The following is a 13,454-nucleotide window of genomic DNA, read 5'->3' on the forward strand; positions in this document are numbered from 1 at the left end:
AGAGAGGGACTACTGTACTTTATTGTAGCTGTGTGTTTCTTAGCTCGACTTATATTAGTCCACTTTAGAGAAGTTTGTTTTCTGTCTGCTTTCATTTCTGCAGTCCCAGTGAGCACTTGGTACATTGCCTTTACATAGTAGGTACTCAGAAGTGAAGTAAAGAAACCGTTAGTACATATACCACTTCATACCCTGTAATTACTTGTCCTATGGTTATACAACTCATGAAGGAGAAGGTATTTTTCAATTCCTCTACAGAACATGTGCTGTTTTCATTTCTTGCAGTAAGATCAAAAGACAAATTATTACCATGGCCAAGTACCTTTATTTGTAATAAAAGGTAAGACCAACTTTGCTTAGCTGTGCTGTGTCCTTCAGCGTACTAGTAAGCAGCCACTACCCACCTCAGGGCTGTCTGCAGATCTTCCAGAATCTTATATTATTTGGCTTTATAAGCAGCCACACATAAGCACATTATTTTAATTTATTTGAGGATTAAAGAGTCTGAGTGAGGTTGGCCTTGCTTCATTTTAGGGTTAGAACAAATCATGGGTTATAGAAAATAGCCCTAACGGCTGCGGAAGTCAAGCAACCTAGATTCCTGTATATTTTTAAAAAAATTTTGTTGGTTGATTTGAGAGAGAAAGGAAAACATCAGTTTGTTGTTCCATTATCTATGCATTCATTGGTTGATTCTTGTATGTGCCCTGACTGGGGATCAAGTCCACAACCTTGGCGAATTGGAATGATGCTCTGACCAACTGAGCTATCCATCCAGGGCCAAATTTCTATATTTCTCAGTAGGGTCTTGTTAGGATAGCCCAAGCAGACTGAAACATGTTTACTGGTGGACATGTGAGCAGGGTGCAGTATGGAGGGAGTTAGAGCGTGATCTATGACAGACACATATGGGAGAGACATTTTGCAATGCTCTTTTAGTACAGCCAATCTCAAGCTAATGTCTGTTGAGTCCTTACTGTGTACATATTTCATTTGATACAATGGATTTAATAGATGAAACAGTTAACCCCCTTTTAGAAATAAGAAAACTGAGATTCGAAGATGTCGGGGTGCCCCTGAGAAAGTATCGAGACTTTGGAGCCCCACTCAGGCCAGGTGAAGGAGGTGAAGCCTGTAAGACCTGACTGGAAAACTGGGAAAGCTGGGTGCATGCATACATGCATTGATGCAATAGCCCCTGGGCCCCGGTGGAATCGGGCCATGAGAAAATGCTTTACGTCCTTTGAAGCTTGCCCTGTTCTTTTACCCTGATCATTCTATCATACCAGCAGCAGAGGTTTTAACTTTAACTCAGAATGAACTTACCTTCCCTAATTTATGGCCTTCTGAAGTCTCTGTGTCCAACACACCCTGACCTGAGGGAGATCTCAATGTTTCTTCAATTGTTATCCCTGAACAATATCTGTTTTCTGTAAGCAGCACTGTTTAACATTGGTTGATGAGCTTTATGCGCATGCTCTAGGCCCTTAAGCTTACTGCACTCAATAAAAGACCTTGGAGGAAGGGAATCGCGGCATTTGTCTCAGACATTTGCAGGCCTTTTCTCCCCTAGCACAAGCTGGCTGGGAAGTCTTCATTTCACCCTTTCATCCGTGACACCAGGGGATCGGGAGTCCCCAACAGAAGAATAAACATAGTTTAGTTTAACCAGCTACTGAGTGCCAGAAGCAAGATTTGAATCCTGATCTGTTCTGGTTCTAAAGCCTCACATAAGCTTAGTTAATTCACTTGTTGGTGTTTCAGGAGCACGTCCCAGGAGTTAATCCTCTCAGTGTATCCGCATGTCTTTCTCAGCAATGGGACCACTAATAGGCTTAGTTGTAAACAGGCCTGTTTATGCACAAATAGGTCTCCTTACAAAGAGAGGGGATGTCAACCTATTGGAATCTGCACCGTACTTTTTTAAAGAATGGGAAAGGGAAATGCTATTCTATCCTATTATTGGCAAAAATGGTAACACAGAGGCTGGTTGGTTGTGCTACTCTGGAAAGACTTGCAATATGGGTGAATTAGATTATGGATTCTTAACCAAGGAGCCATCCCTAAGAGATGGAACACTGTGAAACTTCATGGAAATGTTACATTTGTGTATGTATTTTGGAAGGCATAGCATGCAAAAGGGTTCATCAGATTCTCAAAAGTGACTGTCAACATGGATGGAACTAGAGAGAATTATGCTTAGCGAAATAAGCCAGGCAATGAAAGAAAAATACCATATGATATGACCTAATATAGGAAACTAATGAACAACACAAACAAATGAACAAACTTGAACAAGGAACAGAGTAACAGTTATCGGGGGGAGGGGGGAGGGAGACGAGGAGGGTAAGTAGGGGAAGGGTTTAGTAAAGGAACTAGTATAAATAACCCATGGACATGGACATGGACAACGGGGTGGGCATTGACTATGGGAGAAGGGGTGGGCTGGGTGTAGGGAGGACAATGGGGGGAAAGTGGGATAACTAATAGAAAAACAGTAAAAATAATTTTTTTAAAAAGTGGCTCTCATGATGTGTGTGTGTGTGTGTGTGTGTGTGCGTGCATGCGTACACACATATATAGTAGATCTATTAGATTCCAGTGGCCCACACGGGTACTTTTGACCTAAAGAAAATAACATCCCTTATCAGGGCTATTGTTTCTATACTCAAAGCCCCAGAGATGTTGAATTCAAAGATTTCTAAATCTCCTTCCAGCTCTCAAATTACAGAACTCTTAGCTGACCCCGGAGAATCAAACTTTTAGCGTATAACCAGGGGTCTAACCATTGCTAATTGCCCTCGAGAGGCCCTGAAGAGATTTGAGTGGGGGAAGAGTGGACCAGAGCCATCCCCCTAGTAGTTTCACTAATCAGTTTCTGAGGCAGCCAGTTGTTCAGCTGTTGGGGAGGGCACCCAGCAGACAGGGATTCACACTGGCACAGTTTCAATACGGCCTCTACGATACTCTACCCAGGCCCCTGCCTCCCTGCTTAGTGACTTGAAAATGTAGATTCTCTTGGCCTTCCCCTCTCTAGAGGGGGAAGAGGGTGGTGTGTGTGTGTGTGTGTTTGCTTTCGTGTTTGTTTTCATGTTCGCATTCTGCTCCTCGTGGGCCCTGGCTTCGAGGTTGTTCTCTGTAGCGGCAGCCACCACATCCACATCGTCTGTGTTGACAGCTCCATAGCCATCCTTCACCTCCATTTTATCCCGTCGCAATGACAGAGCAGCTGAGCAGTGTTGGCCAGCAGATAAACCTGTTATCGCCTCTGCTCTCTGTGCCAGCAGCTCTCCCCATCTTTTTGGTGCTTGAAAAATTGACACCACCTTGGGCTGAAATCTGTTTCTAGGGAAGCTACATTTATTAGTAGCTAACGAAACTGTGTGTGTGTGTGTGTGTGTGTGTGTGTAAAACTTGGGGTGGCTGACGTGTGTTCCTATCTAGTAGGCGCTGGTGACGTATGGCCAGCCCTAACACCCAAAGAGACAGATGGAAGGAACATAGGCAGCTTCAACTCTCCTGAAATTGACAACCTGTACTTTACTTTAAATCCCAAACAAATAGGTAAATGTCATTTGCTCTCAGTATACCACTGCAATTGATTAAGGTATCTCCTGCTCCAGGCTGGGATGAGCTGTGGAAATGCATGCTAATATGATCTAGTGCCAAAGAGAAAATGATTCATCTGTAAATTGTATTTTCCTTTTTGAAAATTATAGCTCCTGGTTCCCTTTCCGTGCTGCCAGCATCCCACCCCTTGTCTTGCTGAGGTATATAAAGAACATTATCTTCCAGCTCTTTTTCATCCATCCTAATCAGCGAGATTAGAAGGGAACATGATTGAGAAGGTTTGTTTCAGTATTTGTGGACCTGCCTAAAACCCAAGGACTCTATCGTGGACATAGTGAACCCCACATGAAGCTGATTTTCAAACTTGGCATGCTTAGCTTCTTGTCTCTTTATTTTCCTTTAAAAGTTCTGATGATTACCTGTTATATGTGGGAAGCATGTAATACAGTATGAAAAGCTTACACTTTGGAGTCAGACAGCTTGGGTTCAGGTCTCAGCTCATACCACTTACTCAAGGACATGACCTTACATAACTTAATTAACCTCTCTGAGCCTTGGGTTCTGCATTTATAAAATAGGAATGAGGATAGTGCCTTGCTTATAACTTAGTCGTAAGGATTCAGTGAAAAAATTGTATACAGACTCAAATAAGCCTACTGTCATAGATACACAATAAAAATGGTTATAGTTATTACTGTTCTCTACTTATTTTCAAATAGGAATTTGAAGCAGCTTACAGCAAAACAATATGGTGGTACTAAATCTTAGCTTTGAATAAGAATTTGTCAAAAGACAAATGACTAACTGGGGGAAATATTTGCAACATATATAACAAAGGGTAATATTCTTAATTTACAAAGAGCTCATAGAAAATCAAAATTGGCAAAGGATAAGTCCCGACAGTTTACTCAGAAAGCAATACAAATGGTCAGTAAACACCAGAAAAAGTGCTTAACCTTTGATGCTAATCAAAAGGAGATCTTGTTTTCATCTGCCAGGTTGTCGTAATTTCTAAGTTGGATAATATCCAATCTGAGTGAGGATAAGGGAAAACAGATACTCTTTTATTATACATATATATGTACATTTACATATATATAATTATATTTCTACTCTGATTTTGTGTGTGTGTTTACACTCACATATGTACACACACAGAGAACGGAAGTATAATTGGTACAGATTTTTTGGAAGACAATTTATCGGTGTCTTTCAGTATTTTATATGTCAGTATCTTTCGACTCACCAATTCTACTGCTAGGAATTTTCCATAAGAATATACATGCACAAGTTGCCAGAACATGTATACTTGAATGTTTATTGCAGCATTGTTTCTAATAGCAAAAAGAAAACAGCCAAAAACTGGAAACCACCTAAAATGCCCATGATTGGGGCACAAGTTAAATTATGGTAAGATTCAGTAGAATTCGAGATAGGCATTTTAAAAAGAGAAAAAGAAGTATATGCTGATATGGAAAGGTATAGTAGAGAATATATGAAATATATATTGTTATTTTCCTTCTCTGAAAATGTACACAGTATACATTGTAGGTTATTTTCCTTGGGAGAGAGGACTAGGGTAGTGAGAGGAGTATGGGAAAAGAAAAATATTAGTAAATGCTCAATAAATATTTTTTGAGTCTATACCTTTTCGTGTAGTTTGTTTTTTAGCATTACTTTTATTTTAAAATTCTTTGGCAGAGGATAGAGAATGTCAATTAGAAAACAATAAAAGAAAATGCTTCCTATGACTGAGCTTCCTAATAGCCAAGGCAAAGAGGGAACCCTGATAAGCACAGAAAACTCATCAGGAAAGAGAAACATTTTTCTGATCTTGATCTCGAAAAGGAATATAGCTGCCAGGGTAGGTCTAAATGCAGATAGAATCTTGTCTCTCTAGAGCTTAAAGTTCATCAGTAGACTCTTGTCACTTTTCCTCATGATTTGGCCTTTGCCCACCTGAACCGCCTTCCTCTGCCCTACATGCGATACTCCATCCAAACTGGCTTTTGCATATATTCCTTCTGCCTGGAATGCTCTCTCCTCTTCTCTGCCTAGTTATTGGCCATGGCTGGGTTTTGTTTGTTTGTTTGCTTGTTTGCTTGTTTGTTTTAAAGATTTTCAGTTGTTTGTTACCTCCAGTGGGAATCCATCTAGATTATACATCCCTTCTCTGTGCCTCTACAAGTTCCTTATGCCTACCTCAGGGAAGGAACTTGTCACATTGCGCTGTAATTAGAGATTATTGTTTTGTTTACCCCACTAAACAAAGAGTGCCTTAAGGTTCGGGACACTGTATTGTTTGTTTGAGGGCCCTGAGCACTGAGTGCTTCCTTGACACACACAGAGTGGCCAGTAGATGACTGGATGAGTAATCTGAAGTTTGAGTTCTACCTCTTCCACCAGTGAGCTTTGTGGACCTCGATATTTCCACCCATACAAGGAGAGACTTGGCCCAGATGATATATGAGAACTTTTTTTTCTTCCTCTATGTTGGTCAGATTGTCATGTATGTACATGGAGGTTATTACCAGTTGTCATGCTAATTTTAAAGTTTCAGAACTGAGCTTGTTAGAATTCACTGCATTTATTATGGCCTGTCCCACATCTGTTCACTAGCTGGAAAGATCAGAGCCACATCCAACTTGCTTGGCCCAAAATTTCAGAACTCGTATGTCCCCCACTCCTCCTTCCTCTCATCTTCTCTCCTTGGCATACACAGAGGTCAGAGGATTTTCCCTGACATGTGCCTCCAGAGGCCTCCCTTTCTTATCCTACTTTCTCACCCTGAGCTGCTGAGCTGCGTTGGCTCACTGATACTACCCTGGATGTGTGATATTTTTTACCTTCCTTCGAAAACAGGGCCTGTTCTGTCCATTCCACTTTCTACCTTCACTCACCCTACTCCTGTTCCCTGCTCCCTTCCTTTTGTTCAGGATAGAAATGATGCCACCTCAATCCCAGCTTTACACAGAAGTTGGAAGATATTGGGGTCTTGAGAAGGTATATAATACCTCTGCCCACAGCATATTTTAAGAAAAATTTTATACTTAAAAAATTGAATCTACTGGTTAGAAATATTGTATTGAAACTGATAGCTCCCTAGGAAAAAGCCATACATTTACTCTCAAATGCAAGAAACATACAAAAAGGTGAAAGCTATTTGAAGGCATTTGACAGATACCCAGAATTCCAGAGTGGTTTGTCTCATTCCCCCACCACCACCAACAAAAACATATTGAAAGCCGGCTTTCTTTCCACTCATTCAGCAAGTATTTTCAAAACATCTACTATGTGCCAGGCATTGTTTTGGGACCTCAGATACAGTAATGAACAAAATAAACTAAAATCTCTGCCTCTGTGGAGCTTATATACTAATTGAAGGGAGGCAGTAAATAAGTAAATATAGTACAGTCATATCTAGGTACTTCTCAGCTTCAGAACTCGTCAGACCCTGTACTCATTGCATTTTGACGAGAAAAAAAAGTGTTTCAGCACTCGGCGCTTGCTCAGGACGCGTCGCGTTTGCTAGAACTTGTATGAGTCCTGACGCTGCCCCGTAAGAGAAAATGCTTCATCACTCGTTGCTCGCTTGGTACTTGTCAGTTTCGGCAGGCACTCGTCACGAGTTCCAGGACAAATTAATAACAAGTACTTTAAAAGATAATGCATGCTAAAGGAAAAGAAAGGAAATAAGACTTGGGAATAGCTAGTACTGGGGCACTGCGGTTTTGAATAAGATAGTCAGTGGAAAGCCCCACTGAGAAGAGGACAACAGAGTAAAAGCAGGTTTGAAGATGAAGCCGCGCGGGTAGCTGGCGAGGAGCATTTCAGGCAGAGGAAAGGACAAGCGCGGAGGCTCCAGGGGCACGCCTGGCATTAGAAACCGCATTCAGGCTGAGTGAGTTGGGGACACTGGAGGGTTTTTAAACAGAGGAATAATGGGATCCGACTCAAGGTTTAAAAAGGGTCATTCTTAGGCTCTGTGGAGATTAAGCCAAAGGGGGCAAGGGTGGAAACAGACCCGCAAATAGGCTGTTGAATATTCCAAGCAAGTGGTGATGGTGGGTGGACCAGAGTAGTGACAGTGGGGCCTTACAAAGAAGAGATGGGATGCTGGATATACATAATCTGAAAGTAAAGCTGACAAAGTTTCCAGTCGTTCATGTGACAAAAGAGAATCAAGGATATCTTCACTGTTTTTGGCTTGAGAAACTGGAGGACCCGGTTGCCATTAACTAAATTGAACACTGGGGAACACATTTGAGGAAGAAGATCAGGACATGTTTTTACAGGACCTGTTAAGACAACCCACAGAGAGAGCAGGCAGACAGTTGAATGTGTGAGTCTGCATTCAGAGAACAGGACTGAATTATCGAAACAAGTTTGGGAGTTGTCAGCATGTAAATGGTTTTTAAAGCCATGGGACTCAATGAGATCCCCATGGAAGTGAATGTAGCTAGAAAATAGTCTAAGGATTAAGTAACTCCAGCATTAAGACAGCAGGGAAATGAAGAGGTGGGGAATGCTTCTGATACAAGTGAGGAAATAAAACAAATACAAAATTTTATCTATGCTGCAATAAGAATGCTTACTTGTGACTTTAATTAATAGTCAAGTGATTTTAAAAAACTGAAGGTAACTTTGGCATATGAAGATGCCCTTCAGTCAGTTTTCAAGTAGAATATTTGTTATCCAAACCGTGGGCATTTTATTTCAAAATAAACTTGACTTAGCCATTTCTCCATGAGTATGCTTCTGCCACTTCCTTTTCAAGGTCATTGTTCTTGATTTTTTAAAATTCTTTTTAAATAAAAGAATCTCTAGCGATGAAGCCTATAGTATACCCTTCAACTGCCCTCTTCTTCCCAGGGTAGAAGAATAGTATTTCATAATAAAATCCTGTGGGTTATGTGAACTCAGAAAACGTTGTTGCCATCTTGAAGTACTTACTGTCCAGCTGCTTTAAACTTGAAGTGGGGGTTTTAGCTGCACCAGAATGTAAGTGATAGCACTGTGTTCAATCATATTTCTTATTTAATTCTGGAAATATTTACTTAGGAAAGTGACAATGTAATTTGAGAATATGATAGAGCATACCTTATTTGTTCACTATGTGGTTCTTTCATGGCTAGTATTCATACTTTGTCCACAAGTTATTTCTGTAAATGGGGGATTGGTTTGAAGTTCTGTTGTGAACAATAACAATCAATTAATTCCAGGCAGAACAGAGATTCTAACTTAGTTTTGATTCACTTGCTCAAATTGTCCTTGAAGGTATCATCTCTGAATACGTTGCTGTGCAGTACGTGAAGATCAGTTCAGTTTTCCAATGACACAGTTTAGGTTCTTGTCGTATTAATCAATAGCAGCAGTCAGGGAAGGCCTACTTATTCCTCCTTCAATAGAATCAGACCAAGCTTGAAGAGAGGTAATAATTACTGCTCTGATCACAGCATGTTCTCTTCTCTTCTTCCCACCCCAGAGCATGTCTGTTCGATCCTGGCTTCCCTCCTGCGGAACCTGAGAGGGCAGCAGCGAACCCGACTTCTGAATAAATTCACTGAAAATGACAGCGAGAAGGTGGGTACTGGTTGGACTATAAGAATAGAAGGGCTCCTTACCTGATGCAGTCTGAGTGTTCCTCCCCTAAAATATCTTCTCCTGCACCTGGGCCCCATCGCTTTGGATGCTAAAGGTTTGTCTGGTTATTCTCTAAATGCATCTAAATGCATTTCCCCTGGGTGTAGGAACACCTTAGGGTGGTATCAGCTGGCACTTTACGGGGGGTTTTAGACCCAATGAGAGTGGATTATAATAGGATTGGGGGTGACAGAGGTGGTGAAGAGACGGCATAGCAGAGTGATTGAGAGCATAGGCTTTGGATTCAGATATATGGATTTGAACCTGGATTTGCTGCTTGCAAGACACGTACCACTCTGAGCATCATTTTCCCTGGCTTTAAAATGGAAACACTGATACCTATCTTGAAGAGTCAATGAGAGGAAGATCAAATGAAGTCTTACTAGGTGGTGGTAATGAAAATAAAAAATAATGATAAAAGAAGTGGTAAAACCTATCCTAGATGGGCTATGGTATATGGGACTGATTGTGTAAATGAGATAGAATAAATATTTTATATTGTTATAAAATATGCCAAACCATTAGATTTTTTTTTTTTTTTTTTTTTTTTTGAGAGTTATAAGAACTACCATTCATTGGTTGACTATTGTGGATTGGGTAACAGTACTATTCACATATATAGATAAGGAAATCGACACTTAGAGACATCATGTGACTTGCCCCCAAGATCACCCAGTTAAGAAGCAGAACTGGGATTTGAACCAGGCTGCCTAAGCCCAGAAAGCCTGTGTATTTTATCACACTGGACATAAGTAGGTATTTTCACTCCCACTAGCAATGTAGCGTGGTGGAAGGGCCATCAGGTTAGGGCGCAGAACATCTTGGCCATCGTGTCACCCTGCTGGCATCTAACATCTGTGCTTCAGTTTCCTCATCTTTAAAGTTAATTATAATCTATCTTCTCTGCCTACCTCATTAGGTTTTTGTAACATTTTAAGGAAGTAATAGACATGAAAGTATGTGAGATCTTAGAGCCGTCATTGTTTTCCAGAGAGGGTCCGGGCACAGTCGTCCTGGACTAGCTGATGCCATGTTGAAGCAGCATCTGCTATTAACCACTGACAGCAGCTCCTGGGTAAGCACCAGGTTGCCAAGGACCATGGTGATGCCAGCCTAGTAAAAAGATAGGTTAGAAGTCTAGGCTAACTTCAGGGTGTTTTTTCAATCTTTTGGAAGTTTTAGGGGAAAATGTTTGAAGCATGACTTTCGTTAAGTTAAAAGTGATTTTTAAGTTGTTATGAGCAAAAGGCAGGCGCTTTTTTAAAGTTGCTGAAGGAGCTTTTCTTGCACTCCTTTCTGACTCAAAACAACTAAGAAATTTTACTCAGACTTAAAAAAAAAAAAAAAAAGTTCAGCTCTGGGGCAGAATCTGAACATGAAAGGTTTCAGTTCGAAAAAAATTTCTGTCAAGTTCTAAGTGAATATCAAGTATGTAACTTCAAGCTCCTTCTCTTTGCACTGAGGGGGCTTGAATTTTTATTTATTTATTTGTTTTTTAACAGCTTGCATTCATGGGAGTCCTCAAAGGGCTGGGAATGCATTGCATCCTTTGGGAATGAGCCTGTGTTCAAACCGCATTCATCCTGAGTGTTTGCTTTGTTCTGCTCAGCTCTTGATCCATTCCTGATGTGTTCCTAAGCAAAGTTCATCTCCAATGTAAGCAGTGGGAGAGTGGATCTCCCTTTGTCAGGAGTGACAAAGATGAATAGGAGCTCCACCTTTCTTTTGCCTTGGCATTCTCTTTCCTTCTCACTAATCCCTGTGAAATATCGCCCTTTCAGGTTGACAGACTGATGGAGTTGCATTTTAAATATCTGGATGCAATGCAGGTGGCGGACAAGAAGATTGAAGGGGAGAAACATGTACGTATTCCTGCCTGTCTTTTGCCAACTATTAACTTGCACTCCGTTTGGGTCCCTTGTGCACCTTTATATTTACCTGCAAGACAGGCCAGGGAAAAGGTGCCATCTGCCCTCGTGTGCCATCTAACATGTTGTAAGAGCAGAGCTCTTCTAACAGGAATGGAAGTCCTTTAGGAGGAAGGATGTGTAGGTTTGGTCCAGGGCTGACTCAGGAGTCTGGGTAAGAAGAGCTTCTCTTAGCAGCTCTGACCAAAGTACACTGCTGTGACTTGGTGCCATGTTGGCAGAGTGTGTCCTGATACTCACACTTGCTGTTTTCTGTAGTCATAGGGGAAGGAAAAGATTGAAAGAAGGGTGATCACAAAGTATTAGAGCTAAAAGGAAACTGCGAGGGTGTTGAATCCAGTTTCCCCATTTACAGATGAAAAACTGGAGGGTTAGAGAAGGGAGGCCCAGATAGATTGCAGGAAAACACACACCAGGTTCAAAATGACCAACCCTAATTTTCTTATGCTGATGTTTGCTGAAGGAAATGAAGCCTGCAAGCTTTTTGTCCCTGAGGGCCTTTGCTTGCTATGGTGTTAGCCTACCTTTTATATTTTGTCACCTGCTTGCATTTCGTTCTCTGCTGTCTCTGGTCTCTGTAACTTTCTCATCTGTCTCCTTAATCAGGGCAGGTTTTCTTACCTATTGTTTCAATGTTTGAATCGTCCTCTCTTTCCTACAAGACATGCCTTAGTCTTTGGTTACATTACAAAATGATCCTTTTCTTGCCGTTTTTCAAAGTCTGTAGTAGACTTCATTTTCCTTGTGATCTTGACTGGCTGTATCATTCCATTCTCTTTTTACTCTTCTTGCCTTAAAGAGACGCTTGAGGCTCTTGAGCCTCCCTGGTGGGAGAGTCCGTGTCAGCACCCCGCCCCCCATCTGTGCTGGGCCAGTCCAGCTGTGCCTCGGACCAGCTGGGAGACAGCAGCCTGTCCTTGGTGCCCTGTTCCTCTCCACCTCCCCTTCCACAGTACACACCTTCACTTACGAATGCCAGTAGGCAGGCGACTGTGTTTGTCATTCTTGTGATTTCCCTATGGTCCCCAAACCTAGTCAGTCCTCAGACGTCTGTTCATTGCTTGAATTGATTGACGGGGACTTTTCTCTCATACAGTGAGACTGCTGCGGGGGTCAAGGCCGAGATTGAATTCTGAGGCTGGGCTTCAAGTGTCAGCATGTCCCGCACACAGGCCTTTCATTCCACACACGCCATCCCCTTTATTTTGTTCTTTGATTAAATGCTCCGTTTCCCTTGTTTCTTCCCTTTACAGTAACTTGTATATGATGAACCATCAGTAATTGTTAAAGGGATGGAGTAATATGTTGTTTCTCTTTGTCTGAATGGTAATGAGAAACAAATAGAAATTTCCAGACTTTTGTAAGGAAGTAGCCATGAGACCAATAGGTCTGCTGGAATCCCCCCACGTTATCTGCTGAAGGAGATTTTTAGGGGTGGTGCAGGGGCACCTGGGAGTCGGGGAACGTAGACTTCTAGCGCACGCACCATCTCTGTATCACTGCCAAGCCACGCCTCATCCCTGTACCTCATGTAGTCCCAGCTTCTCGGCTGTAACATGGTATCAGCGAAGGTGATTTCTAAGGTACGCGCCAGCTTCATGTTTCCCTCCAGCTGAGGTGAACATCCTTTGGTGACTGTCAGTTTTTGAAAATGGAATAGATAAAAAGCACAAGGAGAGGCAGATCAGTGACTGAGTAGGCTTCTACAGCAGGGGTCCCCAACCCCCGGCTGCAGCGGCCTGTTACGAACTGTGGGCTTCGCTCGCAATGTCTGCCTGAGCTCTGCCTCCCGTTCTTGTACCCCCACCCCCACCCCACCTCCCCGGAAAATCGTCTCCCATGAAATCGGTCCCTGGTCTCTGTTCTGCAGAGAGGAGCAGCAGCCTAGAAGGTTTGAATTTCAGCTCTGCTGCTTCTGAGCTCTGAGACCTTGAACAGATGAGGTGGCCTCTGAGCATTGGTTTTTCTCATCTGTAAAATGGAAATAACACCTCCCTTTCATTTTTGTAATGAAGATTAAGTATAAATACATAAAGTATTACCTTGCTCAGTAACTAAAGCTGCTGCTATTGCCAGATTTTCCTAGCTTCCTTTAGAATTCTTGGGTAACTTTTAAGCAAGCCAGACGGTCCTTTTCTAAGAACATCCTCCTTGCCAGATGTCCCAAAAGGAGTCACTCTAGCAGACCAGAGTGTGTTGGTACTGTCAGATGCTTTGTTTAAAATGAAGCTGAAACCGGCTTTTTTTTTTTAAGGGGGACCAGGTAAGCTGTTGGCCGTCAGGTTGCAGCTTGCCTGTAGCTGTTAGGAAACT

At 42.0% G+C, this 13,454-nt stretch overlaps 1 protein-coding gene across 1 annotated transcript in view; it reads left to right on the plus strand.

The window, feature by feature from the left end:
- CTNNBL1 (catenin beta like 1) overlaps positions 1-13,454 on the plus strand; it is a 162,581-nt gene that overhangs the window by 128,431 nt on the left and 20,696 nt on the right. Inside the window, exons 12-13 of the mRNA XM_090286384.1 lie at positions 9,056-9,153; positions 10,995-11,075. Coding sequence (XP_090142510.1) covers positions 9,056-9,153; positions 10,995-11,075 — 179 coding nt within the window. The remainder of the gene's footprint in view (positions 1-9,055; positions 9,154-10,994; positions 11,076-13,454) is intronic.

This window comes from Furipterus horrens, unplaced genomic scaffold (genome assembly GCF_987537825.1).
Source record: "Furipterus horrens unplaced genomic scaffold, mFurHor1.1.pri manual_scaffold_8, whole genome shotgun sequence".
Taxonomy (NCBI): domain Eukaryota; kingdom Metazoa; phylum Chordata; class Mammalia; order Chiroptera; family Furipteridae; genus Furipterus; species Furipterus horrens.